Source organism: Hyperolius riggenbachi, chromosome 9, assembly GCF_040937935.1.
Source record: "Hyperolius riggenbachi isolate aHypRig1 chromosome 9, aHypRig1.pri, whole genome shotgun sequence".
Taxonomy (NCBI): domain Eukaryota; kingdom Metazoa; phylum Chordata; class Amphibia; order Anura; family Hyperoliidae; genus Hyperolius; species Hyperolius riggenbachi.
This window is the reverse complement of record NC_090654.1, coordinates 175,247,223-175,271,340: the sequence shown is the minus strand read 5'-3', so window position 1 is coordinate 175,271,340 and position 24,118 is coordinate 175,247,223. Positions and strand designations below refer to the sequence as shown.

Genomic DNA, 24,118 nt, shown 5'->3' with positions numbered 1-24,118 from the left:
ACTTAAATGTTTCTGCTCATCAAAAACCGTTCACTATTAGTCAAAGATAACATAATTGAACACAAAATGCAGTTTTAAATGATGGTTTTTATTATTTAGTGAGGAAAAAAAACTCCAAATCTACATGGCCCTGTGTGAAAAAGTAATTACCCCCCTTGGTAAAAAATAACTTAACTGTGGTTTATCACACCTGAGTTCAATTTCTGTAGTCACCCCCAGGCCTGATTACTGCCACACCTGTTTCAATCAAGAAATCACTTAATTAGGAGCTATCTGACACAGAGAAGTAGACCAAAAGCACCTCAAAAGCTAGACATCATGCCAAGATCCAAAGAAATTCAGGAACAAATGAGAACAAAAGTACTGTAATTGATATTTATCAGTCTGGTAAAGGTTATAAAGCCATTTCGAAAGCTTTGGGACTCCAGCGAACCACAGTGAGAGTCATTATCCACAAATGGCAAAAACATGGAACAGTGATGAACCTTCCCAGGAGTGGCCGGCCGACCAAAATTACCCCAAGAGTGCAGAGAAAACTCATCTGAGAGGCCACAAAATACCCCAGGACACCATCCAAAGAACTGCAGGCCTCACTTGCCTCAATTAAGGTCAGTGTTCACGACTCCATCATAAGAAAGAGACTGGGCAAAAACGGCCTGCATGGCAGATATCCAAGGCGCAAACCACTTTTAAGCAAAAAGAACATTAAGGCTCGTCTCAATTTTTCTAAAAAACATCTCAATGATTGCCAAGACTTTTGGGAAAATACCTTGTGGACCGACGAGACAAAAGTTGAACTTTTTGGAAGTTGCGTGTCCCGTTACATCTGGCGTAGAAGTAACACAGCATTTTAGTAAAAGAACATCATACCAACAGTAAAATATGGTGGTGGTAGTGTGATGGTCTGGGGTTGTTTTGCTGCTTCAGGACCTGGAAGGCTTGCTGTGATAGATGGAACCATGAATTCTACTGTCTACCAAAAAATCCTGAAGGAGAATGTCTGGCCATCTGTTCGTCAACTCAAGCTAAAGCGATCATGGGTGCTGCAGCAGGATAATTACCCAAAACACACCAGCAAATCCACCTCTGAATGGCTGAAGAAAAACAAAATAAAGACTTTGGAGTGGCCTAGTCAAAGTCCTGACCTGAATCCTATTGAGATGTTGTGGCATGACCTTAAAAAGGTGGTTCATGCTAGAAAACTCCTTAAATAAAGCTGAATTACAACAATTCTGCAAAGATGAGTGGGCCAAAATCCCTCCAGAGCGCTGTAAAAGACTCGTTGCAAGTTATCGCAAACGCTTGATTGCCGTTATTGCTGCTAAGGGTGGCCCAACCAGTTATTAGGTTCAGGGGGCAATTTCTTTTTCACACAGGCCCATGTAGGTTTTGAGGTTTTTTTTCTCACTAAACAATAAAAACCATCATTTAAAACTGCATTTTGTGTTCAATTATGTTATCTTTGACTAATAGTTAACGTTTTTTGATGAGCAGAAACATTTAAGTGTGACAAACATGCAAAAGAATAAGAAATCAGGAAGGGGGCAAATAGTTTTTCACACCACTGTACATAACAGCTTTAGAGTTTATTATTCCTTTTGAATTGTAAATATTTTTGCGCAAATGCGATTTAAAATGTGATAATTAACGTGAAATTGAAAAGACAACCAAATTACACAAATGAGGGCAAACCATTATACCTGGTCACATTTTTTTGTGTAATACTCTAGTATTAGTCGTTTATTTGAAAAATAAATTTGAGACAGGTTTTCAGTCAATGTAAAACACAATTTTGCCTTCTTAAAACAGAAGGTATTTGCGATAATTCAGGTTGGAAACTTAAATCCAACCTGAGTAATCACAAATACCTTCTGTTTTGAGAAGGAAGAATTCTGTTTTACTTAGAATTTTTAGTAAGAGGGCTTTTTGGTCCTGTTTAGCCCCTTACACGCACTTAGGAGTTATGGTTCACCATGAGCTTGGTGGGCAATTTGTTTTCAGTCAATGGGATTATAATAAGGTGAGAGTGTGGGTGTCCCTGATTTATTTAAAGAAAACCAATTGCCCAGCAAGCTCACGGTGAACCTGAACTCTTGTGTGTACGTGGCTAAAAAGGACCAACCCCCCCTCCCCCCCCCCACACACATACACTAGTATATATATAAAACAGAATTTTGCCGTCTTAAATTGGTATTCGCGATGGAGTGAGCATATAAAGTGTTTCAAATGCATCACTGCTGAGTATGCAGATCGTCCGTTTGTTGTCCCTGAAAGCTAAACACACCTCCAGAACTGCTGGAAAGCAATGATGTGCTAGATTGGCATAGCTCTGACAAATCATTGCATTCAAGTGGTTCTGGAGGTGTGTTTAGCTTTCATGGACAACAAAGGGATGGTTTGCAAATTCAGCCGTGATGCATTGTGGGACACCTTATATGCCCACTCCAACCTGAATAGTCACAAATAATTGCAAATACCTTCTGTTTTAAGAAGGCAAAATTCTGTTTTATTTTAAGAAAATGACTCTTCACAATCCAAGTCTTATTTTTACAATATAGATTTGTGCAAGTGTGAACCTATACTTTGATTCATCTTTACAATATAGATTTGTGCAAGTATGTACATATACTCTGATTAATACTGATAATCTTCTTGCATTGTAGGGCGTTCGACCTGCAGCCCAGGCTGGGAATAAAAATGTTGAGCTCAGCCCCCTGGCTTTATTTGCTTTCTTTGTAAACCGTTGCAAGGAAAATCTACACATCGTGGTCGCATTCAGTCCCATTGGAGATGCATTTCGCAACCGTCTGCGACAATTTCCATCTCTTATCAACTGCTGCACCATTGATTGGTTCCAGGTGTGTGGTGAGATTGACCAAATTCTCTATACATTGATCTAAATATATCATACCTTTGTCTCTCTCTCTCTTTTACACATACTCCATGAAACTCTGTTTATAGTTTCAGTATCTTTCTATATGTTTATCTATCTGTAATTTCGCTATATGTTGCACATGGGATAATATTCAATTTTACTCCATTGTAAAAAAACAGAAGTAGGTGGCCACACATCAGGGGAGGGCTGGGACCTTTTGGCCTGGGGGAAAATACAACCTTGAGGCCCTTTCATGGCAGCCTCCGACCAAATGTATATCTTTCTTGAGACCAAATGTATAAAAAATTCCCATAGCGTTACACTGCATTGAACAGTGCAACGATTTAGTTAGATCCATCTACCATAGAGTCCTTTGTGGAATCTTTTTAAAATGAATGTGCTGTTTGTGGTATCAATCGATTTTTTTTTTTTACATTTTTTTTATATTTTATTTCAAAAATTCCAACGTTTTCTCATATTGATTATTTTTTTAAATCAACTCCAACCCAAGAATAATGTATTCTTTTGGAACAATTCAGTGGATGCAATACACTGCATTAAGCAGAATTAGGTGCTTAATCTGCATGATGAAAAGAGCAGCATGCAAAACATTACATGCAATGCATTACTCTCTACTCATCATGTGGTAAGACTTTACGCACGTAATTCAGCTTAACACAGTTCATTTGGTAGTAGATGAAGCCGGCACCATCAGATTAAAGTAATACTCTTTTATTGATATAATGACATTCCAGCAAAGTGAGCAACGTTTCAAGTGCTTTCGCCTCTTTATCAAGCTGTAGCTGTATGTCAAGTCAATCACATGTAACACAATCAATTACACGTTTATATAGTACACATGGTAATGAGTGACCAATAGCATTCAAGCATCTATTTCTCCAATCATAATAGTCCTATCATGGCAGACCTGATGGGGAACTTACTTAACACTCCAGTTATTAGATCATTCAAAGTGAGGTCCCTCCTATCCCCACACATCTATCTTGGCTACGAGCAACGGTCCCAGGCGTCCACGTAGCGCCACCTAAATACCTCACATCTATGCATCAGTTCTTCAACAAATGTTAAAAGATGCGTTTTACATGCAGGTCAAGGGCACAGCCATGGGGTTGAATGTGGCCCTGTCCTACGCAAATATCTTCATGGGTGTATATGAAGAAATGTATTTATACACGAGTGAATTATTTCAGAAACATGCCATTCAATGGTATAGATATATAGATGATGTGTTTTGCGTGTTGGCAGGGCCACATTCAACCCTTTTAACATTTGTTGAAGAACTGATGAATAGATGTAGAGACATCAAATTGACGGTACATTGTTCGACCGACCAGGTGAATTTTCTTGACACAATGTTGACTAGACAGGATGACAGACTGGTCACTGACCTCTATGTTAAGCCCACGGATGTGAACTCCCTTCTCCATTACGGGAGTTTTCATCCGGGGGCCACAAGGAGGTCTGTTCCAGCCAGTCAGTTTCAGAGAATAAGACATATTGTGGAGAATGAGGGTGTGCGGGACAAAAGGATGGAGGCGATGCAAACTAAATTCTTATCAAGGGGCTATCCTTTAGAGTTAGTACAAAAGGCCAGGGACAGGGCGGTGACACCAGGGCTGAGCTCTCGGATTCCGAATTTCGAGTTTGCCATTGGAATTTGGCAGTTCCAAGTAAGCAGTCGAAACTCGAAAATTCGGCAATTCCGAGTACCGAATTCATGTTTACATTGATGTCAATAGTGCTAAATTCCATGGTTAATTGTGAAGCCCCTGTACATGCTATCATCACCAAATTTGGCATGTATATTAACCACTTCAGCCCACAGGGTTGAATTTTTTTTGCATCTGAGCAACTTTCACCTCCCATTCATTTGCTAATAACTTTATCACTACTCGGCACAATGAATGGATCTATATCTTGTTTTTTTCACCACCAATTAGGCTTTCTGTGGGTGATACATTTTGCTGAGAATTAATTTATTGTAAATCCATTTTAAAGGGGCACTACAGCGAAAAACGGTGAAATTTAAAACAGGTGCAAACATATACAAATGAGAAGTACATTTTTTCCAGAGTAAAATGAGCCATAAATTACTTTTCTCCTATGTTGCTGTCACTTTCAGTAGGTAGTAGAAATCTGACAGAAGTGACAGGTCTTGGACTAGTCCATCTCTTTATAGGGGATTCTCAGGGATATATTTATTTTCAAAAGCACTTAGTGAATGGCAGTTGCTCTGTCCAACTGCCAAAAAACTGTGTAGGGTGCAGGGAAGCTGGCCAGCATCATTGTTTAAATCCTTTTTAGGGAATATCTTTATAAAGAATAAAAGCCTTGCTGAGAATCCCCTATGAAGAGATGGACTAGTCCAAAACCTGTTACTTCTGTCAGATTTCTACTACCTACTGTAAGTGACAGCAACATAGGAGAAAATTAATTTATGGCTCATTTTACGCTGGAAAAAAATGTACTTATTATTTGTATATGTTTGCACATATTTTACATTTTACAATTTTTCGCTGTAGTGCCCCTTTAACAGGAATATTAAGAAAGAAATGGAAAAAAATCATTATTCCTCAGCTTTTGGCCATTATAGTTTGAAATTAATACATGCTACCATAATTAAAACCTATGTACTTTATTTACCAATTTGTCCCGCTTATTACACCATTTAAATTATGTCCCTATCACAATGTATGGCGCCGATATTCAATTTGCAAATAAAGGTGCATTTTTTCAATTTGCATCCATCACTATTTAGAAGCCCATAATTTAATAAATCATATTGATATACTTCTTTGACATGCATATTTAAAAAGTTCAGACCCTTAGGTAACTATTTATGGTTTTTTTTTTTTTATTGTTGTAATTTTGTTTTTTTTTTAATTTAAACTTGTATGTGGGTATTTTTTGGTGTGGGAGGTAAACGGTTTTTTTAATGTATTAAAATGTATTTATTTAACACAAAGTGTGTTTGTGGTGTAATTTGCTATTTGGCCACAAGATGGCCAAAGTCAAAAAGTCCTGGGAGCGATCAATCTTGCTCCCAGGCAGAAGAAAGGAGACCAGAGCTCAGAAAAGCCGCAGCGTCTGAAGAGACGCTGTCGGCTTTTCTCCGGGGGGGGGGGGGGGGGGGGTCCGATCAGCGAAAGGGATTTATAATCCCTTTCACTGATCGGTGGGCTAACGGCCAGCAGCGGGGGGCCCACGGGAGTGCGCGCAGCCTAACTGGACGAAAATTTTCGTCCAGTTAGGCTGAAGTGGTTAAGCAGATGAGTAGGAACATGGTAAAAAAAATTGTGAAAAGACCTTATCGTTTTTGAAATAAACAATTTTAAAGTTTCATAGGAAAAATGGTTTTTAAACTGTGTAAAATGACACTGCTGCAGTACAGGTTACTGCATTCCGAGTTCTGTATACATATTGTATACATTTCATGAAAACAGACAGCGTGGGGTCCTCCCTCCCAAGCCTCCTTAACCCCTTGTCCCCCATGCAAGCTGGGATAGCCAGAATGCGGAGTCCCGGCCACGTGGGGCTTCGCACCCTGAGCTATACCAACCCGCATGGTCCATGGTATGGGGGGGGGCTCTGGAGGAGAGGGGCGGCCAACCTCCCCCTCTCCCCCAGAGCCCTTGTCCAATCCATGGATAAGGGGCTCTTCCCCACCTCCGGTGCCCCAGGAGGAAGTGGGGGCTGCCGACGTCCTGGGGGGTTCATGGTGCCATCCGGGGGTCCCCTTTAACAAGCAGACTCCGGAAGCCGCCCCCTCCCCAGGAGAAAGGAGTATAGGGGTACACGGTACCCCTTACCAATTTCAGCAGAGAGTTAAAAAAAGAAATAAAAACATGACAACGAAAAAAGTCCTTTATTGCTCTGGATTAACCAGGGATACTTACCTTGCAATAATCCCATGCCAGTATCCTCAGGAGTGGCCCCACGCCAGTATCCTCAGGAGTGGTCCCACGCACCCGCCCAACTCCCGGGGCTGAATGGCTATAGACAGCCTCTGAAATCTGTATTGCATAAGCTAGAAACACGAAAATTGTTTGCTAAAACAAGAATTTTCGGCAAACAGTGTCATAAACAAAATGGCTGCTGGGGAATCCCCGTTCCCCGGAGGCCACCTCAGTGTCAGATTGAGCGTTATTTCACATAAATAGGTGGGTCCAGGGGACCAGGGCACCTCCTGCTCTGGTCACCTGGACCCACCATCTATGTGAAAAAGGGCTGGTTTCGCCACTCTAGTGTGGCCTCCAGCGTTCCAGGATTTCCCAGTGCCCATTTTGATCGCATCACTGTTTGCCGAAATTTCTTGTTTCAAAGGCAACATTTCCGTGTTCATAGCCTCTGCTATACTGATGCAGAGGCTGACTGTGACCATTCAGTGGCGGGAGTTCGTCGGTGTGGGAGGGTGGTGAGATGTCCTAAGAGGATACTGGCGTGGGACCACTCCTGAGGATAATGGCGTGGGATTTTCGCAAGGTAAGTATCCCTAGTTAATTTAGAGCAATAAAGGACTTTTTTCGTTGTGTTTTTATTTCTTTTTTTAACTCTGCTGAAATGGGTAAGGGGTTGTTAAAGGGGAACCCCCCAGGACGTCAGCAGCCCCCACCTCCTCCTGGGGCACTGGAGGTGGGGAAGAGCCCCTTGTCCATGGATTGGACAAGGGCTCTGGAGGAGAGGGGGAGGTTGATCGCCCCTCTCCTCCAGAGCCCCCCCATACCATGGACCATGCGGGCTGGTATAGCTCAGGGTGCGAAGCCCCACGTGGCCGGGACTCCGCATTCTGGCTATCCCAGCCTGCATGGGAGACAAGGAGTTAAGGAGGCTTGGGGGGGGGGGACCCCAAGCTGTCTGTTTTCATGAAATGTATACAATATGTATACAGAACTCGGAATGCAGTAACCTGTACTGCAGCAGTGTCATTTTACACAGTTTAAAAACCATTTTTCCTATGAAACTTTGTAATCGATTTGCTCAAAAACTATAAGGTGTTTTTTTACCATGTTCCTACTCATCTGCTAAATATCCGGTTCAGCGCCGCAGTGCCGAAAATCTCATGCATCCGAGCAACGTTCACCTCCCATTCATTCGCCTATAACTTTATTGCTACTTATCACAATGAATTGATCTATCTTGTTTTTTCCGCCACTAATTAGGCTTTCTTTGGGTACTACATTTTGCTAAGAATTATTTTTTTCTAAATCCATTTTAACAGGAAAATTAAGAAAGAAATGAAAATAATTCATTATTTCTCAGTTTTTGGCCATTATAGTTTGAAATTAATATACGCTACCGTAATTAAAACCCATGTATTTTATTTGCCCATCTGTCCCGTTAATTACACCATTTAAACGATGTCCCTATCACAATTTATGGTGCCGATATTTCATTTAGAAATAAAGGTGCATTTTTTCAATTTGCGTCCATCACTATTTATAAGCTTATAATTTTAAATAATATAATAACATACTCTCTTGACATGTATATTTAAAAAGTTTAGACCCTTGGGTAACTATTTATGTTGTTTTTTTTTTTTTAATTGTATTTTTTTTTATTATTTTTTTTAAATAAAAAATGTATGTGGGTAATTTTTGGTGTGGGAGTGAAACTGCTTATTTTACATGTAAAATAAGCAAATTCTTTAATTAAAAATGTATGTGGGTGCAGTTTACTACAGTGAGAAAAGTCCTGGATGTGAACGATCTCGCATCCAGGAACCAAAATTCAGAGGAGTTGTTTCCTGGGGGCAGAAATACCACGCTCTCTGGAGAGAAAGCGTCGGTATTTCTGCGGGGAAGTTAGATCGGTGAATGGGAATTATATTCCCATTCACTGATCGGGGGGCTAGCGGCGGGCGGCGGGTGCGCGCGCAGGCGCGCGCCCGATCGCGCGCACCACGCATTGAAAGCAGCAGTGCCTTTCTGGACGAGAAAGCTCGTCCAGAAAGGCCGAACTGGATATACATGCCAAATTTGGTGATGATAGCATGTACAGGGGCTTTACAATTAACCGCAGAATTTGGCACTATTGACTTCAATAGAAATGCACTCGGAACACGAAAATTCGGAACACGAAATTCGGTTTTCGCATGCGGTACACGAAATTTCGGCGAAATCGGAATTCAGCTTTTCCGATCAGCCCTAGGTGACACAGACTAGTGGACAAAGAAGTAGACAATCCACATATAACCGGATACCGTTCGTGACTAAATACAACACACAGAGCCAGAACATCTCTAAGATAATCAAATGCCATTGGCATCTACTCTCGGAGAGTTTTCCTGAGGTAGAGCACTTTTAAAAAAACCCGTTGATATCTCTCCCACCATTCGAGATCGATTAGTACATGCTGACATTAAGACTGATGATAGGCCTGGTAAGAGAACAAAAAGATTAGGTACATATGCATGCCCTTCCGCCCAGGAAGTCCGCGTCTGCCATACGTCTAGCGATGATGGGCAGATTGGACCAAAAGACAAATCTCTCTCTGATCAAATCTGATTAGAAAAATATCTGACCCATACAACGCAGGCCAATTCCCAATCAAGTTCATAATGAAATCTCTTGAGAATCATCTGAGTTTGCCGCATCCGCCCGCCTCACCACACCCCCCTCCCCCCATGACGTGTGAGGCACGAATGGAAGAGGAAGAACTGAAAGACGGATGGGCACCGCGCAGTGGGCGACACAGGACAGGTAATGTATAAATCCACACACAGGGTGGACATTTATACACTAGAGGGCAGCGTTAGAGTTTTTCGTCGCTCATCCCAATATCGTTCACCGTTACCGCCTTGCACCTGATCGACCACGACGGCCGACATCTTGCAGCATGCCCAATCATACATGCGACCCATTTCAGGACGGAATTGGTCGCATCATCAATCGGGCATGCTCAGCCGATCGCCTGCCAAGTCAAGAGATGTATGCTGCAGACCAACTGCAACCAGCTGATAACCCAATCTTCATTGAGTAGCTATAGTCGGTTTAGAACAAAATTGCCCCTTTCAAAATATTTATATAAATTGTTGCTTTACAGCCTGATATGACACACTGCTTTAATTACAGAGGAACATTTGTCTTGCTCTCCTTTTTTTTAGCCATGGCCAGAAGATGCCCTGGAGCGGGTGGCTGTGAAGTTTTTGGAGACTTTAGAAATGACCGATACCGAGCGTCAAGAAGTGGTTCCAATCTGCAAATACTTCCACACATCCGCCATAGCACTATCAGACAAGTAAATACATGCTATCTAATCGTCCACACAGTTTTTATAACATGCAGACATTTATTAGAAACAGGTTACATTTTTTAGAAGCCTTCAAGTGGAACATTGTATTGGAAAACGTCTAAATGATTCTGAACTTCTGTGCCTCTTTTATGGGGATTTCCTTTCTGTCTCAAAAATACAGTTTAAAGTTGAGTGAATTCCAATATTTTATCATGGCGATGCAAATAACCTAAATCTTGCAGTGGATTTTCTATTAATGACATATTTCTTCTGTCCTGCTACAAAGGGTGGGGGAAGATTTTGCACAGGCCACTGTTAAATCCTTGCAGAGACCACAATTCATAGGATTGGGAACTTTGTTCCATGGCTGCTGTCACTGGCATCATATTAGTTCTTCTCTGCACAGTCCTGTACAAACAATTAAAGTTATGGCTGGAATTATAAAATAAAAATTCCACATGTGTTCACCGAAATAAATTGACCTCACAATGTCTGCCCATTTAAGGAGCCCATGGGTCTATTGTTCCATTCTGCATCAGAAGGACTCAGAGATAAACTACAGGCCTTATAGGGCTAAGCTCCACGTCTAGCTCTGTCCAATCGCAGGTTGTCTGTGACCACTTTTTTACACTAGTGGTTAACCAGTTCACCCCCAAGTGTTTTTACTCTAACGAACCAGAGCAATTTTCACTTGTCAGTGCTCCTCCCTTTTATTCCCTAATAACTTTATTACTACTTATCACAAGAAAATGATGTATACCTCGTTTTTTTCACCACCAATTAGGCTTTCTGTGGGTAGTACATTTTGCTAAGAATTTTATTATTCTAAATGCGTTTTAATGGAAAAAAAAACAAAAAAATGAAAAAAAATCATTTCTCAGTTTTCAGCCATTATAGTTTTAAAATTAAACATTCTCCTGTGGATAAAACAAACACATTTTATTTGCCCAGTTGTCCCGTTTATTAAACCGTTTAAATTATGTCCCTATCACAATGTATGGCGACAATATATTATTTTGAAATATAGGTGTTATTTTTCTGGGTTTTTTTGCCCCTATATAATAAATTAAAATCATTTTCCCCCATAAAATATAGATTAAAAAGCTGAGTCCCTAAGGCAACTATTTATTTATTTATTTTAAGCTGATTTTTTTTTACAAGTGTTTTTTTTGGGGGGAGGGTTGTAAGTGTAATTTTATTAATTTTATTAATAGTGTGTATGTACTTGCATATGTATGTGCTTTGTATGTGTAATATACTTTTTGGCCACAAGAACACTCTCCCATATAGGAAATGATCACTTTTTTTTTTTTTTTTTTTTTTTTTTTTTACTCTTTATTAAACTTTAACAGTTTCCTGTTTTATGAATGGACGCGGCCGCTGTTCGCGGTCGCGTCCATTCACTCCAGGCAGTGCGATTGGGTAGAGGACCTCTCGGTCCTCTTCCCCAATCACCCAGCACGGGAACCTGACGGAAACGTCGGCGGTAGCGGCGCGCACACGTGCGGAGCGGCGGCGGGAACGCGCAACGTATTAAAACGTCATGTTGCCATTAACAGGCAAAAGCATGACTTTTTAATACGCTAGGTTGCCGGTAAATGGTTAAAATGGTTAAAGTGAACCTAAACTCTTGCACAGGAGACAAGAAAACAGAGAAATTCACAGTGTCGATCCCGTGTGTGATCATAGAGAACAGTCTAATTCTCCCTTCTCAGCAAGTAATTTGAGCTGTTAGCTTTCTGCCAACTCAACCAAATTCTGAGCTAATATGTAAACGAAGGAGCTTAACCCTTTCTGTGCTTTAAGGATACCAGGAAGTAACCACTCTGCAGAATCGCATTAGGAGTTCTATAAGCTGTAACAAGTAACTTTGAGGCCAGTTTCACACTGCCTACCAGTGTGATTTCTGCATTAATCCCCCCTTCAAGCTGTCAGCAAAACAGGAAGTGAACCTCTCTAGCGCTCACTTCCTGTGGCAGAAATATGAAGTGCACAGAAGTGTATTAAAAAAATATGCTAATGCATATGTGCATCGCAACGCAAACTTGGTTTAAAAAAAAAAACCTGTGTTACCATAAACTTACATGACTTCCGGTCCGTAGCACACCCCCACACAACTTGCCCAACAACGCACAGATGCTCTTGCAGCAGATGCGCCGCTTCCGGGCGCATCGCATTGCATCTGGTATAGAGATGGCTCGAACCTCCGATTTTTGGTTTGCGAACATCGAACGCGAACTTACGCAAAAGTTTGATTCGCGCGAACTTTTGCGAACCGCAATAGACTTCAATGGGGAGGCGAACTTTGAAAACGAAAAACATTTATGCTGGCCACAAAAGTGATGGAAAAGATGTTTCAAGGAGTCTAACACCTGGAGGGGGGCATGGATGAGTGGGATAGACGCCAAAAGTCCCAGGGAAAAATCTGGATTTGACCCAAAGCAGCGTTTTAAGGGCAGAAATCAGACTGCATGCTAAATTGGAGGCCTAAAGTGCTTTAAAACATCTTGCATGTGTATACATCAATCAGGGAGTGTAATCAAAGTACTGCTTCACACTGACACACCAAACTCACTGTGTAACGCACCGCAAACAGCTGTTTGTGTAGTGACGGCCGTGCTGGACTGGTGCGCACCATGGCGAGAGTGCAGGCCGTGGCGGTTTTCAAGCCCATATGGTCGCCGGGCTGTGGTAGCTTAATGATAGAAGAATAGCGACTGTCCAGCTGATCAAATTTGGTCTGTCCACAATGAAGCAATGACCTTATTATCTTGGGTGTGCCCCCCCGAGACACTCATATAGCCGGCGGTCATTGCTTCATTGTGATACGCAAGCCCCTTCACCGCAGCAAGGTGACGATCACAAAGGGGAATTGACACATGTACATGCCTTTTGTTTTGTTGTTGCAGCTGCAGTGCAGCCAGAAAAATTAGGCAAGCATGTACACGCACCAGAAAAATTATTATAGTGGCCGCTGCTAGCAGCGGCCCTAAAAATTCAGGAATCCGCCTGGTGTCCTGGACCCTGTTGGTGGTGGCAGAGAAGGCAGTCAAGCGGCCTTCAGGCAGAGATGCTGTGTGGGGAGCGACTTAGTCTTGGGGCAGGCAGTCACACGGCGCGCAGGCAGAGATGCTGTGTGTGGGGACTGACTTAGTCTTCGGTCAGGCCTGACCGTGCTTTGCAGACCACGTGGTCAGATGGACCCTTGACTCAACGCTGTGTGCCAGAGATGATACCACTTGCCTTTCAACATCACGGTACAGTTTGGGTATCGCCTTATTTGAGAAATAATTGCAGCTTGGTATCTTCCACTGTGGTGTGTGGCTTTGCTTTTCTGTGCTGCTTTTCCTCAGGTGGTCATCCCATTGCAGTTTGTGCTTTGTCATCATGTGCCTTCGTAAGGAAGTTGTCCCTACACGGGTCTTGGTCTTTCCATGGCTCTATTTTTGGTGGCAGAGAGTATAGATGGCATTGCTCTCATCTGAGGCAGACACACAAAAAAATGTCCACACCACTGAGCCCTGCGGTGATGGCACTTTGGTGGTGGCGGCTGACTGAGTTAAGTGGGGTGCCAGAATCAGAGCAGGAGGAGGAAGATATGTCACGCTTCCGTGCGGAAGCTGAGGAAGATGAGGTGTTATGTGTTATATAGTCAACTACATCCTGACAATCTTGGGGGTTGATGGCACGCGCCTTCTGAACACTGTACTTTGGTCCAGGGCCGCACGATATCACGACAGCATGACCTCGAACAGACCTGCCGGGTGGCCTGCCTCTGGCTCTGCCTGTTTTGCCCATATTGGGGGGGATGAAGTGAAACGTATGCACTGACTTAACTAATACAATGTGCAGTCACACAGGTGCAGTGAACAGGTATGCAGTGAGTCACTGGTATCAATACAATGAACAGTTGTCACACACACACACACACACACACACACACACACACACACACACACACACACACACACACACACACACACACACACACACACACACACACACACACACACACACAGGTAATGTGAACAGATGCAGTGCACTGTGAACAACAGGTAGGTATATGCAGTGATGGGTATTACAAATGGGCAGCCGCCTGGGTATCGTGAACAGGTACAGTGACTGGGGGTATTAAATATCACACTGCGTGCACTCACGTAGGTAGGTGGGTGCACTGAATAGGTAGGTATATGCAGTGACGGGTATTACAAATGTGCAGCTGCCTGTCACACACACAGGTAGTAGTCACTGAATGTGCTGGGCCTGGCAGTGGCACAGTAGGAAACAGTAGGAATTACCAAGGAGCCAAGGTCCAGCAGCTAAAACTGACTGACAGGGCTGTATATGCAACACAAGTGTCTGTGGGACACACACACAAAAATAGATCACAAGAACAACATTAGCTCTCGAAAGAGCTGTTGAGGATGAGGGGTGCTTTTTAGCAATAAGGATCAGCAAAAAAGAGCAACCTAACAAGCCAAACTAAGCTTTCCTTAATGTCTCTGCAGCAAGCTCTCCCTTCTCTAATTACTGCAGCCGCACGAGTGAGTGAAAAGGCTGACACTGCCTGCCTTTTATAAGGAGGGCGGGGGGGGGGGGGAGGAGGGCTCCAGGAGGGAGTGTAGCATGATTGGCTACCCTGTGCCTGCTGACTGTGATGTATAGGGTCAAAGTTGACCCTAATGATGTAGTATAGGAGGCGGGTGGAACCGCCATAAAGTTCACGTTCGATCGCAAATGAGAACCACCGAAAGTTCGGCGGGAACCGTTCGCAGTCAAACAGTTCCGCCCATCTCTAATCTGGTATGAAAGGCTCAATAGACTTTCATTGCCCTAGCATTACCCTGTGATAAAAAAAAGATAACGCACCACAATGAAAACGTCCCAGTGTGAAAGGGGCCTAAAGGTTTTTATGCTGTTGCTTATCTTTTAATGCAGAGAGGAAGTTCTGAGTTTAGGTCCACTTTAAATAGTGAAAATGAATGATACTGGGTTGAAGCCTTCTGGTATAATTTTCAAACAGGGATTTATTGGTTTCCCAGCTGCATGGAAGACAATCTGAGTTTTTTGTTGGTGCTGCAAGTGGTAATATGGTTTTCTACTCAGGTTTTGTGATGTGAAAGACTTTAGTAACAAATGTTATAATGTAATTACTGTAAGGCCAGACAGGAAAAGGATCACTAGAAATGTATTCCCATTCTAAAGGTTCTGGTTTCAGAAAGTGTAATTTCTTCACTAGCTTTTTGTTTCCACATCTATTTTCGGTGTAGTGATAAAGGGTTTTTGAAGGACACAATGCATGCAGTTCATAGGAAACCCCAAGTAACTACTGCATGCAGAAAGATTCACATGCACACTGATAAACATTACATAGAGGTGGACTTTACCATGGAAAACAATGATACAAAACACCATGGAGCTGGTGCAGGGAGGCCCTATGGGGACAGACAGCAGGAAGGCCGGCCTCCCTTCTGTCCATTCCCATATGACATCTTGTAGCTCTGATGAAGTGGTATGTTTTGGTTGGACCTTCTCTACCATCTGAATAAAAGCTGGTTTACACCTTTCTTCTGGGCCCTACACCATGTCTCTCTATATTGTGTATCTATTACAACTTCTACCTCAATATAGAATATAGATACCGTATATGTCAATATGTTTCTGAAAGCATTTGGAATATTTTGTCAATGATTACAGGTTTTTGAGAGAACTTGGTAGACATAACTATGTGACTCCTACCTCCTACTTGGAGCTGATCGCTGCCTTCCGACAGCTGCTCTCTCAGAAGAGAGACACAGTGATGAAAGCGAAGAAGAGATACACAAACGGCTTAGATAAGTTGGCTTTTGCTGAATCCCAGGTGAGAATGGCATGGTGCCCATTACACATTACTTTTATGTACATTACATTACATAACATAGTTACATAGTTGGGTTGAAAAAAGTTCAACCAGAAGAAAATAAAAATCACACCATTTTTAACCCGCACATATCCCAGTCGATCCAGGGAAAGGCAAAAAACCTTACAAGGCACAGGCCAATTAGCCTTTAAATGGAAAAATTCCTTCCCAACTCAGTCAGAGAAGTCAGTCAGATAAATTCCTGGATCAATTCTCCCGGGAATTACCTCATAATTATATCTGTGGCTGCCCTTCAATGAAAGGAAAGCATCCAAGCCCTCTTTAAATGCAGATATAGAGTTTGCCATAGCTACTTCTTGAGGTAAGATAATCCAGATTTTACCACTCTGTGAAGGATCCCTTTCTAAATAGATGGCAAAAACTTTTTTCCTCTATACGCAGATCATGTCCCCTTGTCCCTTGTACAACTCTCAGGACAAAAAGGTTCATCTGACAAGCTTTTGTATTGCCTTCTGATGTACTGTATTTATACATGTTAATCAGGTCACCTCTCTGTCACCTTTTTTCCAAGCTAAATAAACCCACTTGTCCAAACCTTTCTTGGTAAGTGAGATCTTCCATCTCTGATTGATTTAGTTGCCCGTCTTTGTACCGGTTTGAGAAGGTCAATGTCCTTTCTAATGTCCTTTCTGTAGTGTGGTGCCCAGAATTGAATCCCATACTCCAGATGTGGAATACAAGTAATTTATACAGAGGGAGTAGTATACTAGCATCTTAAAGTGGACCCAAATTAAAAATACAAGATTTTAGAAATAAAATCTATTTTCTAAATTATAATAATAAATAGCAGCCTTTTTTCAGCTGCATGATGACAAATATAAAATATTTTACATTTATTGGGGGAACCCCTCCCTTCCTTGCATATTGCCGGGATAGAATCTGGCAAACTGGTGGAGTAGAAGGTGTTTGGCAAAGGAGGAATTGCTAATGGCTGCCACCTGTATAACCCTACTTATGAAAAGAGAAGGGTGAAAAGCATGCACTGAAATGCTCATAGGCTTGAAGGAGTGTTTATTTAGCTTTGTATGTGTCAGAGTGGTGCAACTAAATATTTTGAATTAAAAAAATGTTCGGTTTGGGTCCGCTTTAAGATATTGTTTCCCGGCATTAGCTACCACTGCTTGGCATTGTATACAATTACTTAACTTACATTTACATTTATGTACATTACATTACTTTTTATGGTATGTTACTGGCATACTGTAGTTATTATATGTGTTATTTTGAGATTGTAACCCTTCATTTAAACAAATCATGTAATAACAAAACTGGAAGGCATACTAGCTTATGTTTATTTATCATATTAAATAGCTGATGTGATGCTTGTGCTTTTCGATTTCTTGTAAATATTTCTATAGTAATAAGGTATACTGTGCTATTACATGAACCGAACCTTGCATTATTACTTTGTCTTGCATTATTTACTTTTGTTAGAATTTTACACATTTTTAGTTCTCATAAAAAATAGGTTTTTTTTGGGGAGAACAACTAAAACTTCTTCAGGTAGGTTACTGGATTTCAAAGCACTGACTCTAACGTTGCAAATTAGGCTGCTTTTACACTTGTGTGGTGAGCCCATAGCAGTCTGCCATGGGATCACCACACTGCATGAATCAGTATTTTAAATGACCCTGCGACAGAGTGCGCTGACAGGGTCATATGCATAGGCCCGCCCTTGTTCAGTGATGTACTACCTGCTGCACAGGAAGTACATCACTGTTATTCCTGCCAGTCCACGAATGCCCACTCCGTCGCACCACGCTCCATCATTTACACTTACTGCGTCGCCATAGACTAGCATTACGGTATAATCCGTGTGGTAGGCATGGATCATGCTGTAACGCACTGTTTAATTTTTGTCAGAATTGCGGCGAACTGACTTATTCTGTCGCACCGCATTGTAATAAGTTTGAAAGTCTTCATAGACTTTCATTGACTTAGTGGCCTCTTGCTGTAAATTTACTTACCACAACTTTACAGCAACACCATAGTGTAATAGGGCCCTGAGAGTAATTCTAGCTTCAGTCAGTTCTGAAGATACAAACTAAAATGGAAAGGTACTTTTGTAAAACATAAATTTATGAAAAGTCTTATGGAAGGCTGGTATATTTTTGTAGTAACTTTCAATTAACCTCCTGAGCGGTATGGACGAGCTCAGCTCGTCCATCACCGCCGGAGGCTGCCGCTCAGGCCCTGCTGGGCCGATTTTCCTCAAATAAAAAGCAGCACACGCAGCCGGCACTTTGCCAGCCACGTGTGCTGCCTGATCGCCGCCACTCTGCGGCGAACCGCCGCGAGCAGCGGTGAAAGAGGGTCCCCCCAGCCGCCCGAGCCCTGCGGAGCCGGACCAATCAGTTCCGGCCAGCGCTAAGGGCTGGATCGGAGGCGGCTGACGTCAGGACGTCGGCTGACGTCCATGACGTCACTCCGCTCGTCGCCATGGCGACGAGGAAAGCCAAACAAGGAAGGCTGCTCATTGCGGCCTTCCTTGTTTATTCTGGGCGCCGGAGGCGATCGGAAGAACGCCTCCGGAGCGCCCTCTAGTGGGCTTTCATGCAGCCAACTTTCAGTTGGCTGCATGAAATAGTTTTTTTTTTATTAAAAAAAACCCTCCCGCAGCCTCCCTGGCGATCTCAATAGAACGCCGGGGAGGTTAATTAATGTGTAATTTTTCTTCAACTCATTACACTTACTTTAGTGATATTTTATAAACCAGCATGGCACGTCTAACATGGAAAATAAAAGTTGTTAATCTGTGACTATTGATAGCAAACTAACTATGGTATGTGATCATTTTTGCTTTATGCTTCTTAAATGTTCCTTCAATCCAGTGCCTGCTCTCCTAAAGGCTTGTTCATGTAGAAAGTTGTGTTGAGGAATATGCACATTTGAATAATGCCCCCACACTGCATTAGCTGCATTGCTATGTTGTCTATTGTGGCCCCATTCAATATAACTTCATGGGCCACGCATTCAGCACACACTCCAAAATGCTGCTGGATGAAATTTCTTTTGCACGTTTTGTCTAATCACATTGGTGTAAGGGTGCATCATCCTCAGTATTGAAGCCGATCCAGTAGCAGTGTTAAGTGTGCTTAATTTGGAACAACTTTCTGTGTTCATGGCCCTGAATTCTCCCTGGGCAGTTTTTTGGCACATTAGACACGCTTAAGAATGAGTACTGGTTAGCCGTGAGTCATTTACTATTACCAATGGAGGTGGCTTGTCAGTATCTTAAAACAGTGCTGACATTGATAACAATACAGTACATTCCTGGTAAGGGGCCAGTTTTAAGACACTTAACAAACAATTAAGCATTACTACACTAGTGCTGTTCTCTGCTGGTTCTGTGTTGTGTTGAGTGAATCCGAGGTGAGAGTGCAATACCTGTTGCCTGGCAGCACTGCTGATCTATTTGGCTGCGGTAGTGTCTGAAGTAAACCAGAATCAAGCATGCAGCTAATCTTATCACTTCTGACAATTTTGTCAGAAATGCCTGATTTGATGCATGCTTGTTCCGGGTCTATGACTGAAAGTATAAGAGGATCAGCAGGACAGCCAGGCAACTGGTATTGCTTAAAAGGAAATCAATATGGCAGCCATATAACTTTCACCTCAGGTTCACTTTAAAAGTAAGATAGCACTGCCTTGTAGTGGAAACTCAAGTACTTCACAAGTTCAGGCTTTCTTTGTTATCTGTCCATCCTTTTCAGTGTTGATTATTAGTCTGTGTGACTTATTTAGGTTGGTGAGATGAAGAAGGAACTGGTTGAATTACAGCCCAAACTAGAAGAAGCCAAGATAGAAAATGCTGAAATGATGAAGGTAAGAGCTTTGAATGTACCTTATTGACACCATGATATGGAAGAACAAACCCTTGCATAGAAATATTTTGCTCATTGCCAGCTAATTCAAAATGATATGGAAGCTAAAAGGGGCAAATTAAGCATTTGGGTCAAACATGGCTCTTGGAGACGAACTCTTTTGTTGCTCTATGAGAAAAAAAACCAGTCACAATAAGTAATTATCAAGGATAGCCTACTGCCCAAATGGCACCCACAGCCATGACCCTACTGGTTTTCCATAGTTACATAGTTTGAAATAAGACATCCATCCATCAAGTTCAACCAAAAAATTAGTATAACACCGTCCTGCACCCACACATATACCTGCTGATCCAGAGGAAGGCAATAAAACCTTACAAGACTTACTGGATCAATACTGCCAGGAATTACTGAGTAATTATAGCTATGGATGTCCTTCAATGCAATGAAAGCATCCAAGCCCCCATTTAAACATAGATATTGCATTTGCCATAACTACTTCCTGTGGTAAGATATTCCACATTTAACCACACTTACTGTAATTAACTCTTTCCTTAATAGATGGCAAAATCTTTTTTCCTCCATGTGCAGATCATGTCCCCTAGTCCTTTGTACAAACCTAACGATAAACAGCTTGTCTGCCAACATTTTGTATTGCCCTCTTATGTATTTATACAGTACAAGTTAATTAGATCACCTCTAATGCTTCATTTTTCCAGGCTAATGCTGGAAACACACAATTCAATTTACCATATGATCAACGGGTAATCTCACTGGAAGTTGCATCTTGTGTACATGTCCAAACTGCTCCTAATCAATCAAGTGGTTGATTTTCCAATTACAACTTCACAAAATTTATCCCTTTATCAATCATGAAACAGATCGGACAGATCGGAAATAATCGTCTGATTCCTGTTGATTGCACCGGAAGTTGCATCGTGTGTTTCCAGCATTAATGAGCCCTGTTTATCTAACCTCTCCTGGTAAATGAGTTCCTTCAAACCTTTGACCAATTTTGCGGTTTGTCTCTGCACTTGTTCTAAAACTTCACTGTCCATCCTTTGGTGCCCTGAACCAGATGCAGCCTCACGAGGGTGCTAAACAGGGGCTGTATTATGCTAGTATCCCAAGTTTTTTCCCTCATGTCTATTGTGATAATAAAAGGGGGTCTGATACTAGGTGCACAATGGATCAGCTTTTGGCGCGCAGGGTAATTAAGTGACAATTTTTCAGGAACAGTCAGAAGTTGCACGTCACTGCTGGATCTTTAGGTGATGATTGGGGGCTCTTGTACACATGCTAGATTCTAACCTGAGGTGGTCTTTAATGGCCACCTTGGACCAAATTTAACCCAGTTTGTGTGCTTAGCTTAACTATATAATTACACCATATTTGTTACCTAATCATCCACCTCAGTTTATGGCTGACTGGTCTGGTAACTGTACACTCAGGAAGTCTTAAAAAACCACTATAGCAAATTTAAGGTTAATTTTACAATGGCATTATAAGAAAAACAGTATTGCAATATGCATGGCTGCATTTCCTTTTCAATCAGAGCAGCCTTTCAGTCACAGAGATGAATTTCCGTCTCTTATCAGTTCAGGAATTAACTTTTTTTTTTTGGCAATGAGTGCGTAGGTAGCGCACAACAATTTTACTGATATTAACGCCGGGAGAGCAATCTTACTGGTACATGGTGAATCAGGGCCATTGAGCAAATACAGAAGGAATAAAATAGTGTGTGAATGTGTGAGGCCGCAAATTCATTTGAGTATGCAAAACTGCAAAATGTGAATATATTAAATGGGAGTGATTCTTTTCTATGCCCACTGTATGTGTCACAGCAGCCTCCATTCTATCTAAAGTCCCTATGTTTAGAAAACTTCCTCTTCATGTGCAGCCTTAGTCAAGCTTTTATCTTATTGGCTGCCCCTTCTTGTATATACAGGCCCTCCATTTGAGGGCGCGTCCTAGTGGCTGCAGCTCTGGTGCTTTGAGTCCGCCAGGAGAAAAGTGCGATATAAATGTTCTGTGTCTTGTCTTGTCTATCGCCATGCCATAATGAAAATACATTTCCTCAAGCCTTGTTTTCTACAGGTGGCTTTTTTGACACCCAAATTAAGTTTAATTTTGCCTTCTCCATTGAATGTAAGGAGTTTCGTAAAGAAAAAAAATTCACAAAAACTTTGTGAGAGTAAAATGCTACAGTTTTGCTTATCACTGATGTTCTCCCAGTGGCCTCAATTCACTAAGCTTTATCAAACACTTTATCAAACGTTTGATAATTTACCTCATGGGTAAAATCTAATTTTGAATTCACTAAGGTGTTATAGATTTGTTGAACGTTTTAACGGTAAAACATTTGATAAATAGATAACACCTTAGTGAATTAAAAATTAGATTTTACCCATGAGGTAAATTATCAAACATTTGTTTGATAAAGCTTAGTGAATTGAGGCCAATGAGGTGAGGTGATAATGATAAAGTTGAATCTATCTATCTATCTATCTATCTATCTATCTATCTATCTATCTATCTATCTATCTATCGCTAGATCTGTATCCATATCTGTAGCTGAGCCACACATCAATGCTTACTGGGTGCTGTTCCTTGTTCAATCTGCCCTAAAGATATTGGGACCTTCAGGGTAAATTGATGACGGAACGTCTATTGGTCTCTGGCCTCCACAGCTTTTTCTCAGAGAGTTTCACATTTCTTTTTTCACATGTGCAGATTATCGAAAAAGAGTCTGCTGAGGTAGAAGCAAAGAGTAAAGTAGTTCGAGCAGATGAGGAAGTGGCTACCCAGAAAGCCAGTGAAGCCCAAGCCCTGAAAAATGAGTGCGAGAGCGAACTTGCAGAGGCCATACCAGCATTGGAGGCTGCCATGGCTGCTCTGAACACTCTAAAGGTAAGATTTTGTTATTGTGAAAAAAGTGATGATTTGACGAAATGACCATGATACAGAATTATTTATGTGTTTTATCATTACTAACTTCAGTAGCATTGTAGAAATAAATTGTATACTGTGCAACAAAATACATAGACATAGAAGGGAAATGAGAGGAAACACAATTGTAAAGAACATTATGTAGATATAGATGAGTCAGTAAATTAGATACAGAAGTACAGAAATAGAACAGGAGAGAGAGCACTAACCTGGAAAACCATGATGCTTCAATAACATAAAACAAAACAGTTGATCTTTTTGTCATTTGAGCAGACCAGTACCTATTTTACTGTTGTCCCCATCCAACAAAACGTTATGCACTGAGATCAGTAGACCCACTATGTACTTTCACTAATGTATTATGCACTTAACCGATATTCTTTCCAATGTAATACCTAATTCTAACCTTTTACTTAGCTCTTCATCATTAACCCATTACCTCCTCTGTAGGTAACGCTAATGCCTCGTACACACGCAAGATATAACTCGCCAAATAAATGACCTTCTCTGCCGAGAATCCAGCATGTGTACAGCGGTCCACAATGCTCCCCAATCCCTCGGCCAGTGATCTATTCGGCGAATTGAATTGGCTGAGCATTAGCTGAGAGCATTGTTCTCCTCTCTTACCCTGTTCACCACACAACACCACTCCCACACTGCTCCATCGGCCCTCTGACTCCACCCTACATAGCAACACGTTGCTAGCCTACAATGGTGTAAAAAGCTGCTTTGCCAATTACTACTAGTGCCAGGATCAGCGAAAGTAGTTGGTGGGCCTGCTAATCTCATGACATAAAGTTTTACTGGATCTTTTAGACAGGTTCTTGATATTACTAAAATGTAAACACAAAAAAACTTTCTTGATCTTATATTGAAACTCCTCTTATCCAAAATCACTCTGTCAGTACTTGACTTATTTAAATGGAATGATAGGTGTGGCTTAATCATGTACAGTATATAGAAAAATAAATAAAATTGTTATTCCTCTATAGAGTGCCTTTAGGCCTGGGACCCACTTCTCTAAGTGCTTGTGATTTATAAAACGCTTGTTAATGTAGTGCTATGGGGGATTTAAAAAAAAAATCACATCCCTTAAGTTGGGTCACACTCATAGCATTACATTAGCAAGAGCTGTTCAAATCACAAGCACTTAGAAAAACAGAATATTGCCTTCTTAAAACAGAAGGTATTTGTGATTATTGAGGTTGGAGTGAGCATTTGAGGTGCCCCACAATGCATCACTGCTGAATATGCAAATCATGGCTTTGTTGTCCCTGATAGCTAAACACATCTCCAGAA

At 41.6% G+C, this 24,118-nt stretch overlaps 1 protein-coding gene across 1 annotated transcript in view; it reads left to right on the top strand.

Annotated features, from left to right (window-relative positions):
* Positions 1-24,118, top strand: part of DNAH12 (dynein axonemal heavy chain 12) — a 257,076-nt gene that overhangs the window by 149,108 nt on the left and 83,850 nt on the right. Inside the window, exons 45-49 of the mRNA XM_068253712.1 lie at positions 2,664-2,858; positions 9,999-10,132; positions 15,824-15,986; positions 19,791-19,871; positions 22,604-22,780. Of these exons, the coding sequence (XP_068109813.1) occupies positions 2,664-2,858; positions 9,999-10,132; positions 15,824-15,986; positions 19,791-19,871; positions 22,604-22,780 (750 nt within the window). The remainder of the gene's footprint in view (positions 1-2,663; positions 2,859-9,998; positions 10,133-15,823; positions 15,987-19,790; positions 19,872-22,603; positions 22,781-24,118) is intronic.